At 43.7% G+C, this 24,942-nt stretch overlaps 1 protein-coding gene across 2 annotated transcripts in view; it reads left to right on the forward strand.

Moving 5' to 3' along the window:
- CRTAC1 (cartilage acidic protein 1) overlaps positions 1-24,942 on the forward strand; it is a 1,509,269-nt gene that overhangs the window by 804,766 nt on the left and 679,561 nt on the right. For both annotated transcript variants that reach the window (XM_085606339.1, XM_085606342.1), the window contains exon 5: positions 1,046-1,202. In XM_085606339.1, coding sequence (XP_085462465.1) covers positions 1,046-1,202 — 157 coding nt within the window. The remainder of the gene's footprint in view (positions 1-1,045; positions 1,203-24,942) is intronic.

The following is a 24,942-nucleotide window of genomic DNA, read 5'->3' on the forward strand; positions in this document are numbered from 1 at the left end:
TGTCAATCATTGAGAGGAAAAATTTGATAGGATTGTATGCCATATTGTAACATACACTTATTGCGGTCTTTAAGTCAGCCATTCGCTCATGACGGTATGTCTTTCTTGTCAACCTTAGTTCAATGCTCTTTATTGATTGGATTCCATCCCTATTGTTGTGTTTGTTCCACCTTTGGAGTATTCTATTTTTTACTGTGGTTTCTGATTGAATGAGTTGTATCCTTCCACTGCTTCAAGTGCTGACATAAGGAAATGATTTACTAATCATTCATGTTTAGCACTTCCAGGAAGTGCATCAATTTCCTGTCTCCATTCCCACTCTCCCCGTCTTGCCCCTCCACCTGCAGTCCCCTGATTCATTCAATTATCTCACAGATCCCATCCCAGCTCTCTGCTTTGTTTTTCTACCCAACTCTCTCTTTCCTCTCCACCCACCATCCCCCCAGACTTGAAGCTCTACCTACCACCTATTCTCTGCCCACACATTTTTTGTCATCACATTTTTTTGTTGCTTTTACAAGGGCCTGGCAGCTGCATACACTGCTTACTGGCCACTCGTTTCACTTAATTTCTGTGGCGTCCTGTGCATTTTAGTTACCAGATGAGTACTTTCGTCTGCGTTTTTGAAATGGTAAATTCAAAAGAATGGTATGCCAAAAGAAAAATGAAAATGTAAGATGGCTGCTGGTGCATCATCACACACCAGTGGTATTCTTGGAATGCTTTTTCTTCATGACAGAAGGCTCAAGTTAGTGATTTGACATACTAAGTACATTAAGTTTAAATTCTATGGGGCTTATTTACAAGCCCCATGGACCACCGGTGCGGTGCGTCACTTTTAATATGGGAAAAAGTGACGCACCACTTATTTACAAGCCGATTGTGCTGCCGGTATGTCACTTTTTTCCATATTAAAAATGACGCACCAGCGGTGCAAGGGGCTTGTAAATAAGCCCTTTATATGTTTATCTTGTTAAATCTTTTTTCACCATGAAGCTGACGGTGAGTCCTGTGTCTTCTCATATCTCTTTCTCTTTTCTCGCAGGGATCTGGTAGATATTCCATCTACATTGCGAACTATGCTAATGGTAATGTTGGCCCTCACGCCTTGATTGAAATGGATGAAGCTGCAAGTGATTTATCGAAAGGCATTCTGGCGCTCTCAGATGTTGCTGCGGAGGCGGGAGTCAATAAATTTACAGGTACGTTGTTTGTAGACTTGAAACTCTTTGTCCATGATGGTACAGCTAAAACAGGGCTTTCAGTAGGCTGCAGGCACCTTTACTGGTTCAGGTTTGGGCCCTTTGCAAGTGGTTTAGGATATTGTGTGGAAAAGCGATCGGGTAACAGTTATGAAAAAAAGAGCTGGGATTGTTTTTGCATTAATAATAATTGGTGGAAAAAACTGTGCAGTTGCAGATTTGATGCAGCTGTATTATAGCCTATGTTTTGAACAAAGAGATTTGAAAATAGTACCCTGATGTTGCAATATTTATACATAAACACACACCTCTGGGAGGTGCCCAGAGTATGGAACTAGAGGCTATGGGGTCTCAAGGGTGAGCTAGCGTCCAACATAATATATGTACGCAAGATAAGCTACCCAAGTATCATTTCCAAATACGTTAATGTATCCCTCTCAACACTACTCAGTAGGAGTGTTAGACATGCACAAACTTGTAACAAATTGTCCTCACACACCTCCAGGTGTCATGCTTCATCATAGGACAACCCACACTCTCCAAAATCCTGGTTTGATGGAGGACATGCCCACACCTGGACAAAGGGAGGCACTTCTAATTTAGAATGGACCCGTGATTAAAGTGTCCAATGTGGCATCCTAAATCCTATTTATTCACTAGACATGACACTTGGTGTTAAAAAGGAAATGTGGGGACAAGGGGATCTAGTACCCCATCACCACTATTACCATCGACATGTTTTTGCCTTGTGGCTCAACTGAGTCCGCCGCATTTTTCAGGACGGGTAAACGGGATATTAGTTAGACAACCTTACATTTAGAATTGTCTCATTTGAAGAGTGACCCATGTCTACCTCTTAAAAAATATGGTTCTTAGATACCCCAACATTGGGTCTTCCATGTATCGGGAGGGAGGAGCGGACACATGCAGGATTACTGCGAGGAACGCACCTTGAGGGAAGTGTGACTCCAGGTGTCCTGAGCTCTTACTCCATGGGGCGTGGAAGACCCTACATTGCCTAAGTATGTGCCATGTGGGTAGGGAGGGTATGATAGAAAAGCCGGGTTTTTAAAAGTGGCAAGGGTCAACCATAGTGTGAAGGAAAGCTGTGGCGCAACTCTATATGTGATAGTCGATTTAATGTGGGTTCTGTGTACGGGATATGCTTATTTATAGAATCACTGCTCACTCCACCCTCGTTGCACTCCACGCTCATTCAACCTTGTCATCCTTAGCTTCAAATTGAGTACCGCTACCTTTCTCAAAACCCTGGTATGAGGATTGGCTAACCTTGTAGCATGCACGCTTCACACTTCCACTACAATGCCCATGTGCTTTTTAATTTAATTATTTTCTTTATTGTCTTTCTTCCTTCTTGGCCCTGATCACAAGTAGCGTCGAGGACCATAAGCTATTTATCAGATCCTATAAGTACCAACACAGTGGGTGAAGTATTTATTGGATCTGGTATATACCCTATTCCAATATCAAACTTGGAAATGAGGCGCAAGATAGAGAAATCAGTACCTACCGCATGTTCCTGTAATTGCAACATATTTTTTCCCTAATAAATTTAATCAATTTTGACCTGACGAAATTTCCTAGGAGGTAATTTTGCGGGGAGTGGCGTTCTATTACACAGGATTATTACCGGGAGCGGTAAACTCCATATTGCTTTGGAATTCCAATATATGCGCAGACAGGGTTTGTATAGGGGTCAGAATTTTAGGGCCCAGGCGTGATCAGGGCCCATGCTTGTCCTCACATATTGGCTGCAAGACCGAGAGAACTATAATTCCCACCTTGTGCTTTGTAATCCACTGTTCCATCCACTCATTTACTTTAACTCTACCTTATCAGTAAAGTAACCCCTGGTCTCTTTTCTGCTCTTTTACATCCTGTCTTCTTCAAAACCCCTCCTCACCCTCATCTCTCTTTCTTCTTGGTCTCCCGCCTGCCTGTCTCTCAGTGTTTTTAGCTCCGTCCTGCTGCCATTGCATCTTTGTGTGCAGGTAGACAGCGAATTACACAGCCGTGACCGTGAAATTAGTACTGCTGACATGCTGTTTAATTCTGGCAGAGCATTAAACAACTGGATTTGTGCCTGACACAGTTCGAGAGCTAAAACATGGCGCTGGCAGAGTGTCAGCACAGTGTGCTTTGGAGATAAGACGGCAGCGATCTGTTAGATCTGTCCCACCAGCAGGAAGCTTTTCACGCCTTCCTTTAGCACAGGCCTGTGAAGACTTTTACCAAAGATCAGACCACTTGCTGTATCTTTATTCATGTATGGTAATACAAAAAAGATGCATCCTTTGCAAATATTCCATTACAGTAATGGAATTTCCCTGAGATAAAGGCCTGGCCATTTCTTTTACATGAGATCTTAGAAAATGTTTTACATCCGTTGAAAAGGGATGAATAAAAATCATTTATTGAACAGTTATTGCAGGAAATCTAATCTAAGTGCAAGGCAAGAGATGAGAAGTACAGGAGCCGAGCATGACTGCACTCACAGCTTCCATAAAGGATGTGTAAAGACAGTAGAAGGCTCACACACTCTGTCTTAGAGGGGACACATGACAACAAGGTAAATACTGAATTGGACTGTGGGCACAGGTATCCGGTGAGAAAAGGATGGGCTAAGGTTGTCAAAGGAGAAGACTGCCACTGTTTTTGAGGAAGGCTGCTCTGAAGCCCGCTAAACCAGAGAGTTCAGGGAGTACAATGAATGCAAAAAGTGGAGTGAATATTTGGGAACGACCTGTGGTTCTAGAGATTGAATCTGGGGCAGGCAGGTTCCACTGATTGATGCCCTTTTTTGCTTCTCGGAGTCTTATATAGCGCGAACTCGACCCGAAGGTATCAGAGCGCTTTACATGAGCACCACTTACGTTACAGACGGACACATTCATTTTTGTTAGGCACATGGAGATTAAGGGATTTGCTCAGAATCACAGGATGTTGAGCATCGTTGCCGAGACTCGAAACCGGTTCCTCAGATTCAAGGTCGACCGCCCTAGTCATTAGCTTACACCCTCTCCCTGTCTGTCCCTTGTGCATCATAGTGAAAACTAGTGTCCTGCAGTAGCGGCTGCTACCAGGCCGTAGTGGTGGGTGTGGGACGGGGCTGTTTAAAAAAAAAAAGAGGAGAAAAAATAAAGAAAAAAACACTTAAGTTACCAGTAGCCAGCTTTCCTGCAACCTCTTCATCCAGGTCCACGACATGACGCATGTAGGAACAGCTGATTGCGGAACTCCGCATATCTTGGCTGAGTTTTTTTGTCACTTCGTGCAGTTCCGCATAGCTGAACGAAGCCCAGGCCTATATTGATGACATAACAGTACAAGAACAGTCTGTTCAGACATGTTAAGGACAGCTTTGGACAGTGTCATATTACGTAAAAAAAATAGGAAGCATACATTTTCTCTGGCCTGTTGCATAGTTGGGTGGGGGAGGATTGCTCTTTGTTTGCAATTCAAGGGTTTGTTTCCCAAGTGCTAGGTGGGGTAACCGTGCATGCTGAAAATTGTTCCTGGTCTGACTGCCCTCTTAGAGGGAGGCCTTGGAAAATTGCACCCATTCTTTGTGAGTCATTCAAATGGCCTTTATAGACCTCTCCTGTGCCTTCAACACTGTCAACCGTGCAAAACTCTGGGATCTGTTAAGGTGCATGAGGGTTGAGCAAGCCTTGATTGATTCACTTTGTCGTTTACATTGGGACACTTTTGTTAAAGTCTGGTATACTCAAGGCGGGGAGTGTACATCTCATATTAAATTGTTTCAGGGCATTCAACAGGGTTGTATCTTGGCCCCTATGTTATATTATTTTTACTTTACATAAATGGTCTGGATAATTTGTTATTGTCTTGCGGTGAGGATATGCCCTAAATCGAGAAGCAGTCAATCCCAGTTCCTTTACATGCAGATGATGATGCTTTCATTGCGAGAACAGCCAATGGTTTACAGCTCATGTTGGATGGCTTTGTTTTGTTCATGAACATGTTAGATCTAAATGCTATTATGGCTAAATCCATCACTATGGTTTTTGGCCCACCGACGCCTAAGCTTAAAACACATCTGTTGGGGGAGTGCATAATAAGTAGGGTTAAACATTCTTAACTACCTAGGCATCCCCTTTGATGACAAATACAAATGGGCCCATTTATCAAATGTTAGATGTATACAGCCTCCGACCTCATTGGATGCAGTGTTCAGATTTGCATCAAGGCTTTGAAAAAGACCAGTGAAGGAAGTCTTTTATTTTTATAAGGCAAAGTGTACTTCAGCTGGTCTATATGGGGCAGGAGTCTGGGGACATATTAACCCGTTATCATTATAGAGGATAACCTTTTACATAAGTTACTGTCTGTCCCCAGGAGTACAGCAAATATAATTTTTCATGTTGAAACAGGGATCATTTTTTTTAGAGGATTTGATAGGTATGGCCCATATCTTGCTGTCTTGTTGTGGCAGAATATTTGGCATCAACTAGAAGCAGGGCTATCAAGATAACTTCTTATTGACTTTTAGGCGCTTGATAATGCACTTCAAATCTCCAGTTTGTTGTATTGAAATACACTTTTTCTGTGATCGGTGACCCTGATTATTAATATTCTCCTGAAATATTAGAACGAGTCTCTAAGGATACATTGAAAGAATTATCTGTTCTCGAGCTATAGGCTGCTTAAAATAAATGCATTCACCATGAGCATGGTGGCCAACCACTCAGTCCTCTGCACCACCCTCTATAGAACCATATGTGACTTCTATACAAAATGTCTATTATAGATTTTATCTTACACGCTTTAGATGAAATACTCTGGCCTTTTTAACTGCCTTTCCTATACAGGGCGCATGGTTTGATCTCATATATGTCACTGTGATTTTCCTCAGCCTCAAAGAACAAGTTACTTTTTGCTATTTTGAGCAATTTATAGTGCCCCGCACAGGTGTTTTTCTGGCCCCTTCCCTGTGTGTTTCTATTATTAGACAACATCATATCGCCTTAGTGTTTTTCTGCAGCAATTATTATGTCCAGAGAGTTGTTATGGTCTTTTAAAAGTTATCAAAGTGCTTTGGCTGTTAGGAAACGCTATGATACCTCTATCGCATTGTAGTTATGTTTATATAATTTTTGTGTACTGAAGTTTTTTAATCTTTTTGTGTGATTATGCTTTTATGGCTTTGACCCAAATAAAGAAATCATGATGATGAATCATTTTTTCTCTCGCTTGGAAATTGGCCAGGCTTGCAGCCACGTTCAGCATTCTTGAAAGGGACCTCACTGACAAATTAATTTGAGGGCTCATTTGAGGCAGATTAAACACTGTAAGTAATATCCCTGCTGTAGACCATGGTATCTCTGACTAGATTCGAGAAGGACTTCTCAAATGAGTTACAATTCACAGGGGCTCCACAGCAGTCTTGCTCAAAGAACCAGCTGGTCTATAAAGCCATCTGTACTTCCGTCATGTGGGAGTAGTTGAACGAGCAAAGGGAAGGGATAGTGGCCATTTTTGTTTCTGTGGAAGGATAGATCTGATTGGACTGCTTCTTCAGCCCGGCACAAAAGTCACATCTTCTACACCTGGACCATGGTTAATCCGTTAGCGGAGAGCCTGATTGGTGTTTCACTTTGTGTCTCGATATTGTGCCCTCTACCTCATAGGTTTTCCTAGAAAAGGTCCTACAGGGTAGTTCAAATATGGGATTTAAACTCAAACTACTACTACTGATTTCTACGCCTGTTCCCACGACATTCCAGGGCTGCTTAACACCTCTCCCAATTAGCTGGGGGTTTGCCAGCAGTGCCCCACACATATTTCTGTCACTAGAGGTTTTCGCAGCTGCTATCAACTTCGTTTTCTTCCACTACCAGGATCAATTCAGGTGTGTTTATTTCATTCAAGCAGAGCCTGTGCACATGATTTAACCGTTTAGGGGCTTACTTACAAGCCCCTTGCACCGCCCGTCCGTCGCTTTTTCCTTGTTAAAAGTGACTCACAGGCAGAGCAAGGGGAATGTAAATTAGCCCCAGTGGGGCCGATTCACAAAGGTAATCTCAGACAAAAGTCTAACTTTACGACTTTTGGTATTCATAGAAGTCATATATTAGTTGTATCTTTACATCCGCAGTCGGGCCGGAATCTCCGCACCCTTCTCTACAATTTATTACACATTCCTAATGTTCCCTTTTGTAAAAATGTATCTGGCCCATTCATTACACTTCATCCAGCCTGAGCCAGAGAGTACGGCTCAAGCTAGAGAGAGTAGTGCCCGGGTGTGGAGAGTACGGCCCAGGTGCGGAGAGTACGGCCCTAATGCGGACGTAAAGATACGACTCGTAAATGACCTCTGTGAATACCAAAAGTCGAAAGTGACTTCTGTGAATACCAAAAGTCGTAAAGTTAGACTTTTGTCTCAGATTACCTTTGTCAATCGGCCCCAATGTATTTAAGTTTGTACTAAATAGTGGTGTGTTTTGTGTAGCACGTGCTGTCACATATTTAGCAGCTTCGTTGCACTATGAATAACAAGTTTCACTAATACTCTACTCAGTGGTCTTAGTTTGTCAGCCGGAGAGGTATAAGAATCAGCTTATAGGTTCTGCAGCGGTTTTAACAGCAGACGAATAATTCACTGAACCATCGTATTGAGCACCGGCATCACAACCGTGACTTCTTGTGGAGATGTGTGTGTACCGGAGCACTGCAACTGATCCCATCTCCTGTGCTTTGCAGCAAGGAAATGAGGTCAGTATTCTGTGGCACAGTAATTGGTGGCAGTGGGTGGGGTTTTTAATCACTTTGCTTGTCTGTACAACCACAGACCATTCAAGCAGACAAGTACTTTAAAAAAAAAACAATTTAACAAACTTTATTGAGGACCTTGACTTCATAACATTGTAGAAATTAGTACGGAAGGTCTTTTTTCCCTTTAAGGCAGCCGTAAAGGATACAATATATCAGTCCATTCTACAGAGGTACGTATAAGGCCAAGCAGACCAGTACTTAATTTGTAAAAACATAAGTTCCAAGGCTCGTCAGGATGCCGTTGCAGCTTGCACCACCCCTTGCCGCTACTAGCGCTGCCGATGACAGTACCTTCACAACTAACCATTACACTCATACAAGTGTGATATTTCAGACTTTAAATATGCATAAAAAAATGACAAATATATGCCCCCAGGCTATAATAGCTTTGGGAGCATGTATTACTGATGTTAATGTATATTTAATTATTAAACATCTGTTGTTGTGCTTCTCACACAATTAGACAAATACAACCACCATGTGTCAGCTGTTATAAGAGCTGGTGTTGACAATAATGCTGAGCACCGGAAACCACTGGCCAAGAGTGGTTTCTTTGCAGGTAAGAGTGGGGCGGTGGGGTGGGGGGACTCGACAGACGACGACGAGTTAAAATAAAATTTTAAAAAGAAAGCCACTTACCTTACCTAAACATCTGTTTTTGTGCTTCTCACATAATTAGACAAATACAGCCACCATGTGCAGCTGTTATAAGAGCCAGTGTTGATAATGAAGTGCTGGTGTTGAGCACCAGAAACCACTGGCCAGGAGCGGCCCGTGCAGGTAAGAGCTGTTAAGTCGAAAGACGACGAGGTAAAAAAAAGAAGACAACCACTTACCTTGCGAGTGCAAGGTAAGTGTTTTTCTTTTTTAACATTTTATTTTACCTCGTCGTTGTCGGTCGACTTCACCCTCCCTACCCCTGCCCTGCCTCCGCCCCACCGATCTAATCTGCCACTGGCTCAAATTGAGCACTGAAGCAAACCTCGGGCACGTAGGAAGGCAGGGAGATGTTACATCTCTTTAAAACTCTGTCGGCGCTCTTCTATAGATTGGAATTTCCCCTTATCCTAGAGCTATCTCTCTCTGCCATCTCCTGATGGTACAAGATATGGATCTGCTGTTCTCTCTCACCACATCACATTGGTTGAGAATACAGTGGACCAGTGGCATAATGAAATTTGCAGGAACCCCCCTGCAAAGTGCATGGTGGGGGGCCCCCATCCTCCGGGCCCAGTCAGGAGCCCTCCGCCCCACCTGTGCACAATGCAGCAGGTTGTCCCATGGAGCTCAGGGTCCCCCCTCACGCTGCAGGGGGCTGCAGGGGCTATTGTTACACCACTGCAGTAGACCAGAGTGGGAGCTCAGGATGAAATGCTGAATTGTTTGATTTATTTCCCTAAAACTGGAGCAAGCAACTCACTTTCAAACCTCTTTTTTTGTAGTTTCAAATATCGCACGAACTCGACGCAAAGGTATTGATGCTTCACGTTACACAAGGACACATTCATGTTTTTTAGGCACGGGGAGATTAAATGATGTGCCGAGAATCACAGGATGTTGAGTGGCTCGAGATTCGAACCTGGTTCCCCATTTCTAATGCTGGCAACTCTGGCCCTTCCATCACATCTCTGGAATACAGCAGACTCAGTGTTGTTCCCCAACCAATTCAGATAGCAGAGATTGGGTGCCCAAGTCAAGAAGCATTATGAATGAAGAACGGGACAAAATAGTTCAATATCACAGGTGCGCCATTGCACATTGTCCAGCACCCAAAGCAGATTAAGCAGCTCCCTTGCTATATTTAGCAACATCACAGACATGTTGAACAACATTTCGCCGTATTTAGCAAAATCACTGACACATTAAACAACTTCTCAGATCACTGAGCAACACCTTGGCACATTGAGTTCAAATATATACCTATCAGTACGTTTTGAAGCTTGCATATGCTTCTTCTTTAGGAGAACATAAAAATATATGGTTGATACCTTTAGAAACCACCACAGTACGGCCAGCAGTATGTGATTTGATGTGATTAAAAGGTATATTGGTGTTAATGGCGCAATGAAAGAGGACCAATGAGATATCATTAGATTCATTGAGCAGAATAGATGTTTTTTTGCAGTTTTCTTTGTGTCATAATTTTTTATTGGAGATAAAAGATAGGCAGTTTCATAGGATACAAAACAATATAGTAAATCATAAATCAGTATGTGACAAATAATATACATCTGTAATATAATACAGAAGGGGAAAAGGAGGAAAAAGAAAAAGAAAACGGAGAAGGGAAAAAGATATATATAGGGAGGGAAAGAAAAGAAAAGGAATCGCGAAGAAAGGGGGTCCACACCTGCTGGAATATTTGTTCTTGGTCTTGCATCCTATATATTACCTGTTCATATGATGCTGTTTGTATCATTTCAACCATCCAATCCTCTTTGGAGGGAGGGCTAGGTGATTGCCATAATCTTAATACACATAGTTTAGCAGAAAGTGCAGTGTGTAAGAGTCGACTCTGAGGTCTTGAAATAGAAATAAAACTTCTAAAGTCATGTAGCAAAATAATGGTAGCTGTGAGAGTGAGTGAAAGAGGAATAGTTTCTAGTAGTGTAGCTCCTATTTGCAACCAAAATTGTTTTATAAAAGGACATTCATAAATTATATGGAGGAGGTCACAATTAGCTCCAGAGCATCTCCAACACCTAGAATGCGATGATACTCCAGCTCGTTGCAACTTTAAGGGAGTCCAATGCCAATCATGTAAAGTTTTAAAAACACAGAAAACTAAGTGTCTCTCCAAACCAAAAAAAGATTAATAAAGAGGGGTAAAATCATGAGAAATGACACCGCAGCGCAGAAAGGAAAAAAGGAAACTAAAACAAACTATTACTATAACATATTTGAACATCTACGGACATTTGTTTATTTGCAATTCCTCCATTTATTCTTAAGAGTTCCACCAACATCACGAATATTGTTTCATTGTATATATTTGTATATACTGCTCTGCTTTACCCTGTGTTAATGGGTGTTAGTGCACATGGGGTTAGGCAGCAGAGAAAATCAACTGTCATTTAATAATGAGGTAGATGCAGGGTGTCGCATAGAAATCCGAGACTGGGCATTTTAGTGAGAGAAAATGGGGAGGAGAAGGAGGCAGCTGAGAGTAGGTGGGAAAATATTTAGCTACACTGCTGCACAAATAATTGTTGAACAAATATGTTTTTTATCATTTTTCTTAACTGAAAATACCTTATAGGCACCTAAGGTATTTAGGAGAGGTTACACAATAAGAAATCCACTCCTGTATAGGTTTGTGCTGTGGCCAGGATAGAATTGACTTTTCTAGTTTTGAGTCGCAAATTGACTCATTTGTTTTTCTTTCCTCTTGATTTTAAAGCATGAGGCTAGGAAGGAGGGGTGTTGGCAGCCGCGGCCCGTGCAGTTAAGTGGTGCGGGGTGTGTGTGTGGGGGGCTGATTTTATCGACTAGTAAAAACGTAATAAAGAATTTTCCCTCATCGTCGTCTGCCAAAATTAGCCCCACCGGCCCTCTACACTTATCTGCATGAGCTGCGGCTGGGTGTTGGCGGTGCACCATGTGAATGCTGGTTTGTGCTAATCAATATATTTAATGTGTCCCATCAAACATATAATAATCATCCTGTATCAAACATGAAGTATTGAGTACGATCACCTATTATATATTTAATATATCATTAAATTGGCAGTAAACTCGATATAGTAATTGATGTCAAGGTTTCCACAAACAGTTCCCCTGATGACCAGTAGTACTTACTCCAGACGTTTAACAGATTTAACTTAAAAATTGATACCAAGCTCCTTTTTCATGTCAAATAATATTTACTTTTCAAAGCAATATGAAGTTTAGATCAGTGAGTATATGATAAATTAATGGCACCATTTAGTAAAATAATGATTCCATATTGTCAAGTAAATAACCTTCTTTTCAAAGTTACAGAGTTAAACTGAGGAGTGTCTGCAACAGAACTGGAATAATGGATTCTCCTCTGATAGATAATCTTTGAGGAGAGAATGTCTTCCTCACAATTGATCAATGAACTATGTCGGTGTCCATGGTTGATACTTCAGAAAATCTTATCATACTTGACATAGGACCAGTAGTTTACCTTTGTACGGCAGGCCAGGAGGCACACATGAGAGCATTTCCTAGAAAATGCCAGTTTTGACAGCAGAAAGCTGGATTTTGCTTACTTACTCAGAGGATTGGGAGAACAATTGTAATATTGTAGAAGAAAGTTATATTCTGCCATGAAAATACGACACTGGAAAAAGAGAAACCCCCAAATCTACTGGTTCTCGACAAGTAAAGGCAAGTAGAGGCGTTAAGCGTGATTGTTTTTGCACCTTATGGTTCAAGCTATTCATGGGTAATTTACCTGCTGTCCTGAGCAGTGGTGTCGCGAATCCCCTGCTTTAGCAGCTACAGGTGGGGTAGGATTCTTTATGGGCCTCTTTTGTCTGCCTCTTGGCAGATCAAATCTCATAATTAATGCTAAAAGTAAGAAGTAAAGATGGGTTGAAATAAAAGGGGAAAGGGAGGATGGACGAGTGGATGTAAGAGTCGGTGGAAGTGAGGATGGATGAGTGGGTGAAAGGATAGGTGATTGAATGGTTGAATAGATGAGTAGGTTAAATGATGGGTGGATGAGTGGGGAAAAGATGGGTGGATACATGGGTGAGAGGATGTATAGATGGGTTGATGAAAAGTTGACAGAGTAAATGGAAATCTGAGAGCATGGATGAGGACTGGATGGGTGAGAGAAATTATGGTAGAGTAATTGGACATCTGGGAGGATGGATAGATGGGTCGGTGGGTGGAAGGATGGCAGAGTAAATGAAAATCTGAGAGAAATTATAGATGGTTGGGTAAAAGTATGGCAAAGTAAATGGTAATCTGAGAAGATAGAGAAAGGATGGGGGAGTAAATGGAAACCTGAGTGGATGAATGGGTGGATGAATTGCAAAGTAAATAGAAATCTCAGAGGATGGATGGATGACAAAGTAAATGGAAATCTCACAGAATGTATGAATGGATGGATGAACAAAAGGATTAATTTAAGGATGTAAGGCGTTATTGAAAAATGGGTAATTCAATTGATGGTTGTGTGGGTGGATGGATGAATGGGATGGATGGATGTATAGATAATGGATGTGTGGATGAATGGATGAAATGGCCGATTGATGGAATGGTGAAAGATTGATTGTTGGATAAATTAATTTATGGGTGATAGAGTGAAAAGATGGATATCATGGGGTGGACAGAAGGGTAATAGGAGGAATGGATAGATGCTTGGATGAAAGAGACAAGGGAGCTTCTTTAGGGAGATGCGGGTTTGCTTCCTTCACTTCTTTTGTGGCATCCGACCTTTGATACAAAGTAGGGGGTATTTTGATTTTCCAGCTACTCCTTTTATCCTGAATGGTGTGAACATGTTTCCTCCGAAGCTGGAACTTGACCATTTCTGTGTAGTGCCTTATCCAGATGACACTACTCTGTTGACCATGTGGTGGTGCAGTTGATGTGCACCATAAACAAAATGAGATGCACATTAATGACCTTAAAGAAAAATGATATTAATTGGCAGGTCTAAGGATTTCTGTTGCATAATAGTAGTAAATCAGATTAGACCATATATACACGTCTTGCGTGTTGATAAATGAAAGTGAATATATCTAGAAGGAAATTGTAGGGGGCAGAAGGATGCATCTTCATGTAAACAAGCAACAGCAAGGGACTCTGGGATCTGAAATAAAGTATTGGACATATATGCATGGACGAGGGTTGTAGGTAACTTGAGTCATGCCAGAAAATTCTTGTTTCGTCATGGCTTCAACCTCGCATGTGCAGTGTACTAGGCTGACTAGAATCAAGCTTTGACCAGAATAGGGCTCATGCAGATTGTCCACCTTTGGGAACCTTTAGACGGATGCTCGGATCTAGGCGTGTAAAACTCTGCTCAAAATTTGGCCTCTTTCGGACAGGGGAGGAATATATGGAATCTGTTCTTTAAAAGATGTGTTGGCTCTGATCAGGTGATTTGATTGCTGTTCTAATTCTAATCTCTCTCTTTTAAAACAAACGTACAGCTCTGCCATTAAAAGTTGCCCAACTTTTGCTCAGGGAACAAACTTTGATTGCTTCTTCAACTGTTATATTGCTAATCTGATGAAACACTTCTGTCCCTCTTACTGTTAGGCACAGGGTAGATGCTTAGAAGCATGCAAGAAACCCAAAGAGCATGCAAATAATCAGTAAAGAATGTAATGGTACGGGTGGCCATGAGCACTCATTGAGCTCCCCTTGCTGTTTAGATTTCAGTACAAATGCTTGAGCATTATACATAAATGTCTTCATGAGATGGTTGCAGAACAAATTTTCTGGTCATGTTCCAGGCTGCTTCCAAGGAAGTGATCACCTCTCTACCCTATAAACCGGTATCAGTGGGGGAAGATGCTAAGGACTCTTCATGGTCACCTAAGGAATACTCTTTATCACCTTTGTGTCGAAGAAAGCATGTTAAAATTTAAGAAAGAGCTAAATATTATACATATTTTAAACATCTCAGGCAAGCCATTTTTGATCCAAGATCTCAACATAGTTTGGGCTGTTTAGCTCGTTTTACAAATGTCCGTACATAATATTTTCCAGCAGAAGATAGGAGACAGAAAGTCTTGTTTATATCCAGCAGAGACAGACATGCTGTATAGTTGTGCTCGGAACACCACTTGCCACCATCTCATGTCACACACTAACATTCAACAGAACATATCGGACAGAACTTGTAAAACACATCCATCTCAGCCCAGACAAGGTACTTAGGGGGCCATTCTGATGGCGATCGGACCGCATCCAATGGCTCATCGGATGCGTTCTGGCCTCCATCTGCTGCTGCAGTGCGACAGACGCATTACAATGCGTGCGATCGGAGGCAGCAGGCAGATCGAAAGTCCAACGCTTTCCGACTTGCTCAGGAGCCTGTCTGACCATTGGAGGGTCACTGATTTAGGGATTACAATGTCTCTTCCCGCCTGCCCTTTCATGGCGGTTTGCCTGCCATGAAAAGGCCCCATTCCCCCATTAAACATCCCTGCGCTGTGTACAAGGCACAGCATGGTGCCTGCCACACGGTGCAGGGGCGTTTTTAAAGTGTACATTTTCTATTGCAGCCTTCAGGGCAAGCCACAATAGAAAATATACACTTTGTGACCGCCGTGAGGGTGGCAGCATTTTAATAAGGGCAGCGGGACCCCCACCCCCTTGTCGGGTGGTCCTGCTTCCGCTACGGTGCCGGTCGGACAAAAGTTCGACCACCGTCGTAATGATGCCACTAGTTTGGATATTATCGTACCCAAAACTTTTGCCATCCCCACCCATCAATGCTATCAGAACACAACACCTATGCAATTTGCAATTAAAATGTGCCTTTCTCAGACAGAATAAGCTAGACTTGGCCCAGTACCTTCATGCACACAACAAAGCATTAAAGTTGTGCAGGGAGCACAAATCTGCCAACTCACTACAACTCACCAGCACCGCAACAACATACATTTTACAGCTATTCCCATAAAGTTTGCTTACATGTTGTACATCATTATGTGGAGACAACAGCTATTTACCAGGCGTAAGATGCTATCTATAGAGCAATCTGTATAGGATGTGCTATCAACGTAACTCATTGAAGATAAGAGAAGTCCTGTCAGATCCCTACAACATGCATAACAATATATAAAGATCTTTAGCAAGGTCAAACTGATTTAACATTCACATTAACAAACATGGGTCATTACTAGACTTGCCACCTTACAAATCAGCCATACACATCCAATGGATGGAAGTCGCAAACCCAAACAAAATCTGCATACTTTAGGAAAGCACTTCAATACAGAAATATGTACAGAAAGTGCTGTACAAATGCTGATAACATGACACTACTTTATGGAGTATAGCAAACTGTTAATTGCTAATTTCCGGAGCATTAGTACTACAAAGTCAATTGACTTTGACAATTGTTTAAGAACTGTATGTAAATCACTAGCCAAAAGCCATTTTTTTCAAAAAGTAAGGAAAATACCTAACTGCACAACAAAAAGTGGAAATGTATGGTCTACTTTGTTTTCCATTCATAACTGAGATATATATATTTTTTAGATTCTTTTTTATCAAACAGCACAACTGAGATATTTAATCAACAAATATTTTTGAGGTTTATTTAAGGTCATTTAGTTTAAGGGGGCATGATGATCCATTAACATTGGCAATGCTTATGTTTACTTTGTGGATGAGAGTTGGCGCATGTTTGGCATATTATTCTCACCAGCGGTGGCTGGCAACCCCCGAGAATAGTAGGGCCGACAAATGGGTGGTGGGTGGGTGCTATCATTCATGGTCCTTCAATCAAGGAGCATTTGTATAGCTTAGCACTGTCACCCCTAGGGGTATCTGGGCGGTGTGGATGTAACGTCTCCATCAAGGAGCCAAGACAGAAACGAGGAGAAAGTGGATAAATAGAGGTCAGAAACTAGCAGAAAGAGGAAAAATAAAGGTCAGAAATGAGCAGAAAGAGAAAAAATAAGTGAAAAACGAGCAGAAAGAGGACAAATAACAGTCAGAAACAAGCAGAAAGAGGCAAAATAAAGGCCAGAAACAAGCAGAAAGAGGACAAATAAAGGTCAGAAATGAGCAGAAAGAGAAAAAAAAAGTAAAAAACGAGCAGAAAGAGGACAAATAACAGTCAGAAACAAGCAGAAAGAGGCAAAATAAAGATCAGAAACAAACAGAAAGAGGACAAATAACAGGCAGAAAGAGGCAAATAAAAAGTCAGAAATGAGCAGAAGGAGGCAAAATAATAAACAGAAATAGCAGAGAGAGCACTTACCCACTCCTCTGGCTCAACTCCTCTGATCCTGTGCTTCAGTCCCTCCACGCTGGAAGCTTGAAGCAGTTGAATTCTCCACACCAATTTAGACATTGCTCTCATGCTGTTGGATAATGTTCAGCAGCATGAGAGCAGCAACAGGATTGGCTGGAGCTGGCTGCCTCGACGCTCCTACAGCAGTGTTTAATTTGAGCCGGTGGTTTCCGGCGCTCAGCACCAGTTAAGAACACATTCATTTTTGGTGGGCACAGGCATATTAAGTGATTCGCCCAGAATCACAGGATGTTCAGCTGACGCCGAAACTCAAACCTAGTTCCCCAGCTCCGAAGACGGCATGGGAAGAATGAGAGGAGGTAAATAAAGTGAATGTAGACAGAGATGGGTGAAAGAAGGAGAGCGATGGGAGCGAGAGGGCAAGGAAAAAGATTAATAGAATAAAGTGTAAACATGAGACTTTGAGAGAAGTACAAAAGAAGGAGCAAAGAGGAAGGCTGACAAAATTAACACAGTTGAGTCTAGAAATTATGAGGAGTGTTGAGCAGTTCACAATTTACACTCCTCAACAAACTTTACCGGCTTTCCTTTAGCAAGTTTTTTCTCTTCCTGGCAAGGTAATTTCTCATTAACAGAAACCAGCCAAGCCAGTGTGATTCACCCTACTTTCTTATGTGTCATAATTGCTTGCTGAACATGAACACAGACATTTCTGAGTAAGTGTGCATTTTGGAGAGCAGTTTTGCAGGAAAGAACATCAACTTTCTTTTTTACTAAGTATACCTTTTGCACCAGTGTTATTGTATTGTTTACGGTCTGTGCGACATAAATTGTCACCAAAGAACTGATTTTCATGCTGATGTACTGGGTCCCCAGCTCCGAAGATGGCAGCTCCAGCCATTAGGACATATTCCCTCCCCACTTGTAAGATTTGTTGGTTCTGTGTTAGGCAGCTGTACAGGAGACATGAGCCAGTTGAAGCTGCCTCTAGACAAGAGCCCCGGCACTTCTTATCTTGCAAATTAACCACAGTCCTACAGGCTATGTGCCTGCTCTCTATCCAGCTGTCTGGGACAGCTGGGTGGAGAGGTTTACACTGCACATGTAAGGCTGCCCGTTGCACGACAGCCGGCCAAAGTGACATGCGCAGTGTAAACTGTTGGAGTGAGCACCACTCCCTGCTGCCAGTCAGCAGCAGTGGCCCCACCCCGAAAACCCATCTCGGGCTGGGGAAAGGGAAAAATGAAATGGTAATACATTGAATGTATTAGCATTTTATTTTACACCCTTGCGGTGCTGGTGGTGGGGGGTGAAGCTCCTGCACTAAATGAGGGACCGCTGCTGATTCTCACTGTGCATGGTAAAGGGATACGTCAATTTTGTTGCCTCTTTGGCCCCCGAAATCTGAGGAAGAAAACTGTGCATTCTTAAGGCAGGTTAAGGTTAATGGATTTGGTTTAACACTGAAAGAAGTTTTGTAATAGTTGAATTTATTGTTGTACATTATATTGACTATTATGAAGTGAAATGTTATTTAAAAGAACCACCACATTCATTTCAGACAACACATTTTTAGATGAAAGAACAAGCCCGCCTAGCCCAGCAGATGTTCAGGATATATGTACACCTCTTGAACATACCCTCTTCATCAATGAGTTACCTCTTCTTATGCGCACCAACAGATACTAATTGCAACTGAAGATCAAGGAAAAACTACAGTTGCTGCATGAGGACCTCTGTTAATTTCCATGGAAGATGCAAAGTTTCTTTGCAGCACCAGTGTGCTGTGTGAGTTGAGGAGCTGTGGAATGATGGTGGCTTGTAACTGGTGATATGAGTGTGTGCAGAGCTTGTGGTGGAACATGGAATGCCACAGGAAACGAAGGAATAAGAGTTGGTTTGGCAGCTAGGAAGGTCACTGATGCTGCACACTCACACTGTATCTTCCCAGGAGCGTTACACAAGCCCCCACCACCCCTGCAGTGCGGGCGGGGGGCCCTCATCCATCTCTGAGCCTGTGTGAATAAGCATGCAGAGCAATTGAGAATGCACATTGCTCTAGTGAACAGGCACTTTCCGCTCTCTACAGCTCCTCTCAGCACACCCGGACTACACTTATTTAAATCATAAATACATGTTCTACCTAACAGTAATGCCCGGCCTTTCCTCTGTGGATCATACCCAACGAAAGGAGGAAAAATAAATTGAGGAGCACGCCAAACTTTCTACAGACACTGCCAATCTATGGACTGACTGCCTGTTTGCATGCCATGAATCTTCTCTATGACCAATCCAAACAGTTGCCACAGGTACCCTTTCCTTGCCTCGTTCGTCTTCTCCATTGCCCCCCCCCCCCCCTTTATTTAGCAAATGTTAGTGCTCTCAGATTTGATAGCGGGAATCTCTATACCGTCTGTTTTCAATAGAAATTTCCCAAGGGTCCATATAACATGCAGCATGGAGGGGAGAGGAGGCAGTAAAATCTTGGGGACCTCCCTCTGAAAAATACCAACACATCCTCTTTGTTGTACATTTTAATGCCTTAACGGCAGTCAGATTGTGTGATGCCTCCTTGTGGTTGGTAATAGAATCTGTCACCTCAGCCTGTTAGTCTGCATCCAGGCTGCTTCCAGCCCTGGGTAGTTCATGGAGAGTGAGGACAAAGTATAGGCAACAATGTTGCCATATAATTGTTGCAAACCGAGAGGCATTCCGAGCTCTGTGTCTCTGTCACTTAGCACGTGAGCAGAGGGGAAAATTCATTAGGGGCAGAGTGGGGCGGGAAGGAGTAAATGTTATCCTGCCGTTAATATTACTCGGTGTTGGTGCACATCCCTGTGGGCAGTGATGTAACCTGTGTTAAACATGCGGTAATATGCATGTGGTATTACCACGTTTTATGGACTTTTAGATCTATACTTGTGTAATTTTTAAATGCACTGTATTCTTACAATATATAGCACCAGATCCAAAATGAGGGATGTCATGGGGCACTGGTATTATTGATCTTGAAAGGATGAACAGCTGAGCCAGTCCTGCCAGAATACACACCTGGCCTTCGGGTTACAGTTACATGCAGATCTCAGACCAGGTTCTCAATCTACTAACTAATCTGGGGTGGATCAAGGTTTAATTTATTTCCAACACCACATGAGGCAAAATAACTTCATGAGCACTCCTGGCCACTCGAGTAGTGCAGAAACTGCAGGAGAGACACAGAGCCCATGCCTCCGGGACTGAAACTTGACCCTCACAACTCAGGCCAGGGGTGTATCACAGGCTCTAGCAGCCCCTGCAGCACAGGGGGGCCCCATAGCCTTCACGGGGTCCCCAAATCTTTCATAGGGCCCCATTTCAGCCCAAGGCCAATGAATAGCCATGAGACGTGTGCCCTGGTGCCCCTTGATACATTCAGTAGGGGAGCCCCATCATTTTGTATTACACCTCTGTATCTTCCACTGCTGCTTTTTGTAAAATCCATTACATGTGGAAAAATCTACTGTTGTTGAAACCTTGAGTACACCGAGGAGCAATAGAAAATACAGCAGTTCAATCTGAACTGGTCCTGTGCTTGTAGATCTTATGAGAAGATTCCTGCCCTGTACTAAATCAATGGCGCAGATTCATGCCCTGTACTACATAGACAACCGCATGACAGACATCCACAGAGCAGGCTGAAGAATACAATGAGGATTCTGCTTGAACTGAAGCCTTGGTTACCAGAGCAACTGAAAGAAACAACCCTGGAACACAGTGTATTGCACTGCAGAGACCACCATCTTGGTAGCTGAGGTGCTGGACATAAGAATGTCAACAACACATGATGCAGAGGAGCATCGGAAGTGTGGATGCATAAGCCAATGCGGTGATCGGTCGCTTCTCCATACACTGCATTAATCTGTCACCATAGTTGATCTGGCACTGCAGACTTTTCCATGTATACAGAACAATCCTGGGAAAGGGGTCTATAACAAGGAAGTGCTGCAGAGAGACCAGACTTCTTTTGCCATTTGTCATTCCTACAGTTTCATTTGCACATGACTGCGCAAGCACTGGCAGCATTATTGTGGTGCCCGGAGAAGTGATGTTCCGCTAGTTTGGCACTGTGTCCCAATTGTTTCTCCATATTCTGATTTCATTACCTATTCCTATTTCCTCTTTCCTTCTGTTATCAGTCATCCAATTTAACTTATCACAGAACAAGTTTGGAAGTCTATGATGCACAGTTCAGCAAGCATTTTATAATGGGAGTCTTCTCAGTACCGATTCCGACAACACGCTTGTGCAAACTAACAATTTGTCAGTCTAGGGGAACAACTAATTGAGTTGTTGCAATTGTGTTTACAGAGGTGTTCGGATGGCTCGCTTTCTGTGACATGGACCCGTATGTGAGGTGTAATTGTAGCGCTGTGCCTCTTTCCTGAGATTTCTTGTGCTTCATCTCACTGGTGTGCCATGGTTTGTTTCCTCATCCCTCTCCTCTCTTCCCCATAGAGGGTGCAACTTTTGGCTTCAGCCCAATGAGGAAAAGCTAAGCACCATTTAGTTAGGGATGGGGATTTAGGGGCCTTGCGTGACACGGCTAGGTCTGTCCTTAACAATAATAGGCCGGATCAATATATTTAAATTTTACTCTTTGCCCTTTTAGGCAACAGAAAAGATCTAGCATGTACTTCTAGGTGGTGCAAATCCGTAGGTTGCAAGATATTAGCTAATGCTTCTAACATTTTCGTCTAAACCTTTGTGATGTTGGACACTTTGTGAAAATATGCAAGGACTCAATTCCATTAATTTTCATTAAACTCACTCCCGGGTCAGTTCCCCACTTATCTCTGAGGTGAGTTATGGTACGGTTACAGTATCACCCTGAGGTGTGTAACAGTAGTACATCCAAGACACACTCGAGTCGAGGGAGATGTTGTGATGACGATACAACAACATCTCTTGCCACGATCCCGGGTCCTTCTTACTACAGGGGTGTTGCACAGGGATGTAATGCGGGTTCATGAGTGTGGAGGATGTATGTAGAAGCAGTGCCATGCACAGCCGTAAAAATTAGCCCTAGATATTTGTATACATTTCTATAGGCTCTGTTTGCTGCCGATACCGAAGAAGTCTGGACTGCTCTCAACACATAACGCCCCCTCCCATCTTTCACCCAGTGCGATCCGGCTGCGCTGTTTGCTTTCGGAAAAAAGAAACCCACTGTAGCTGTTGCTGGTATTATAAAAGGAGTTCTGCTGCGAGTGTTCGTGTAGAGGTGAAAACAGGCAAAGCTTGCTGGAAAACTATTGTGTTTGTTCACAGAAAAAACTCTCTCCCGTTATGTGTGAAGTGTTTTTTACCAGCAGTTCTTCAATACTGCTCAGTCACAAATAAGGCCATGCCAGAAAAGGGAGGTAAAGGGGCTCACAGACACCCAATGGAAGAATGAAGGAATGCTACACCGATGGCAAACAACATTGAAAGTAAATACAATGGCGAGGTTTTGCCACCAGGCACAGGATTCTACATTAGATGCGGGAGGAGGCAGAGTGCCATGGACACGCGCACATGGGACTGCGGTGAGGCCGGACTGCACTGGCTCAGGGGTTAAAGAGTGCAGGAGTATTTGGAACACCCACTTGTAAAGGTTCAACGGGCATGACTGCACCATCTTAGAACTAACATGAGGTGGCTGTAGTGTATTTTAACAAACCATGACAATGAGGCCTTCACTGTGCTCAGAGTCAGGGTACTCTGACCGCTCGCAGAACTCCCCGGAATCGCGCTGAGTTTTTCAGTAACTGCTGAATTTCGCGGAATGCAACTCTTTAAGCTCCCCCAGGCCTAGTTCTGCTTAAGACATGTTTAAATTTATTGAAGATAAGGAATGAACTGATAAAAGTTATATCTGAACATAACAACAAAAACAATGAAGCTATTCCCATCCTTGATGGCTACTCAGGGGGCTTCGATCAATCAATCATGGGTTTGTTGAGCGCGACTACTCACCCATGAGGGTCTCAAGGCGCTGGGGAGGAGGAGAGGTGCATGGTCCAGTCCATCAAGGAGGCGGTCTATCGAAGAGCCATGTTTTGAGGTTTTTTCGTGAAGATGGGGAGTGAAGTCGTCTGTCTCAGGTGGAGCGGCAGGGCGTTCCAGGCTCTGGCTGCGAGGAGGGAGAAGGAGCGGTCTCCCGATCTGGACTTCCTGGTGCGGGAGACAATGACGTAGGAGAGCTGGGCTGATTGTAGGGTCCTTTGGGGTGTGTGGAATTCGAGTCGGTTGTTCAGATATGCTGGTCCGGTGTTGTGAAGGGCTTTGTGTGCGTGGGTGAGAATCTTGAAGGTGATTCTAGTCTCGATGGGGAGCCAGTGGAGTGTGCGCAAGTGCTGGGAGATGTGGAAGTGTCTTGGCAGGTTGAGGACCAGTCTTGCGGCGGCTGGATGTTTTGTAGCTTGCGTGTGAGGTTGCTGTTTATTCCGGCATAGAGTGCGTTGCCGTAGTCAAGTCTGCTGGTGACGAGGGCGTGAGGAACGGTCTTTCTGTGCTCGAGGGGGATCCATTTGAATACCTTGGGTAGGAGGCGGAGAGTGTGGAAGCAGGAGGATGCAACGGAGTTGATCTGGCCGTCCATTTTGAGTTCGGAGTCCGGGATGATTCAGAGGTTGCGTGCGTGGTCCGTGGGGGTGGGCGGGCTTCCGAGGGCGGGGGGCCACTAGGTGTCGTTCCAGGCATCAGGGTGTGGGCCCATGATGAGTACTTCTGTTTTGTCAGTGTTGAGCTGTAGGCAGCTGCTTTTCATCCATTTGGTGACTGCTTCCATGCCTTCTTGAAAGTTGTGTTTGGCTGCGTTGGGTTCGTTGGATTGGGTGACGATGAGTTGGGTTTCGTCTGCGTATTAGACAATGTTGAGTCCATGGGTTCTGACGATGGGGTGTGTGGAGCCATGTAGACGTTGAACAGCGTGGGGCTGAGGGAGGATCCCTGGGGGACTCCGCAGGTGGTTGGTGAAGGGTCTGAGAGGAAAGGAGGGAGTCTGACCTGCTGCATTCTGCTGGAGAGGAAAGAGTGGATCCAGTCAAGGGCATTGCCCCGGATCACTGCATCGTGAAGTCTGCATGTTAGGGTGTGGTGAGAGACTGTGTCGAAGGCTGCTGAGAGGTCGAGGAGGATGAGGGCTACTGTCTCTCCTCTGTCCAGGAAGGAGCGGATGTCATCTGTAGTGGCGAGGAAGGCAGTTTTTGTGCTGTGTTTTTTTCTGAAGCCAGATTGGGAGGGGTCGAGGATGTTGTGCTGTTCGATGAAGGTGGCAAGTTGGCTGTTGATGGCTTTCTCGATGACTTTCGCTGGGAACGGGAGCAGGGAAATGGGTCTGTAGTTTTTGAGGTCGGTGTGGTCTGCTGAGGGCTTCTTCTGGAAGGGGTTGACGTGCTTCCAGTCGTCGGGGAAGGAGGCATTCACAAGGGAGCAGTTGATGGTGTGGCGAAGCATGGGTGCGATGGTGTCGGCCGCTCTGTTGAAGATGTGGTGGGGGCAGGGGTCCGTGGGGGCCTCGGAGTGGATTGACTTCATCGTCTTCAGAGTGTCTTCGCTGGTGAGGGCTGTCCAGCTGTCAATGGTTGGCTTCAGGGTGTCAGGAGTGGTTAGTGAGGGTTCAGTGTGTTGGCTGTCTTCGTCGAAGTTGTCGTAAATGTTCTTAATTTTGTGGTGGAAGAAGGTGCTGAGTTTTTCACAGAGGTCTTGTGAAGGATGTCTGTAGACTCGCTGGTAGGTTCGGCGAACTCCTTGATGATGCTGAAGAGCTCTTTGCTGTTGTGCGTGTGTGTGGAGATTCTGTCTTTTATCGCCGTTTTTCTCGTATTTCATATGAGTTGGTGGTGGGCGTAGGTGGCGGCTCTGAAGTTGTTGTGGGCTTCTGTGGATTTAGAGTTCCTTCAGGCCTTTTCGAGGCAGCGGCATGTGTGTCTGGACTCTCGAAGTTCGGTTGTAAACCATCTGGCTTTCGTGGCGTGTGTGTTGTTGTTC

The sequence above is a fragment of the Triturus cristatus genome, chromosome 1_2, assembly GCF_964204655.1.
Source record: "Triturus cristatus chromosome 1_2, aTriCri1.1, whole genome shotgun sequence".
NCBI classification, from domain to species: Eukaryota; Metazoa; Chordata; class Amphibia; order Caudata; family Salamandridae; genus Triturus; species Triturus cristatus.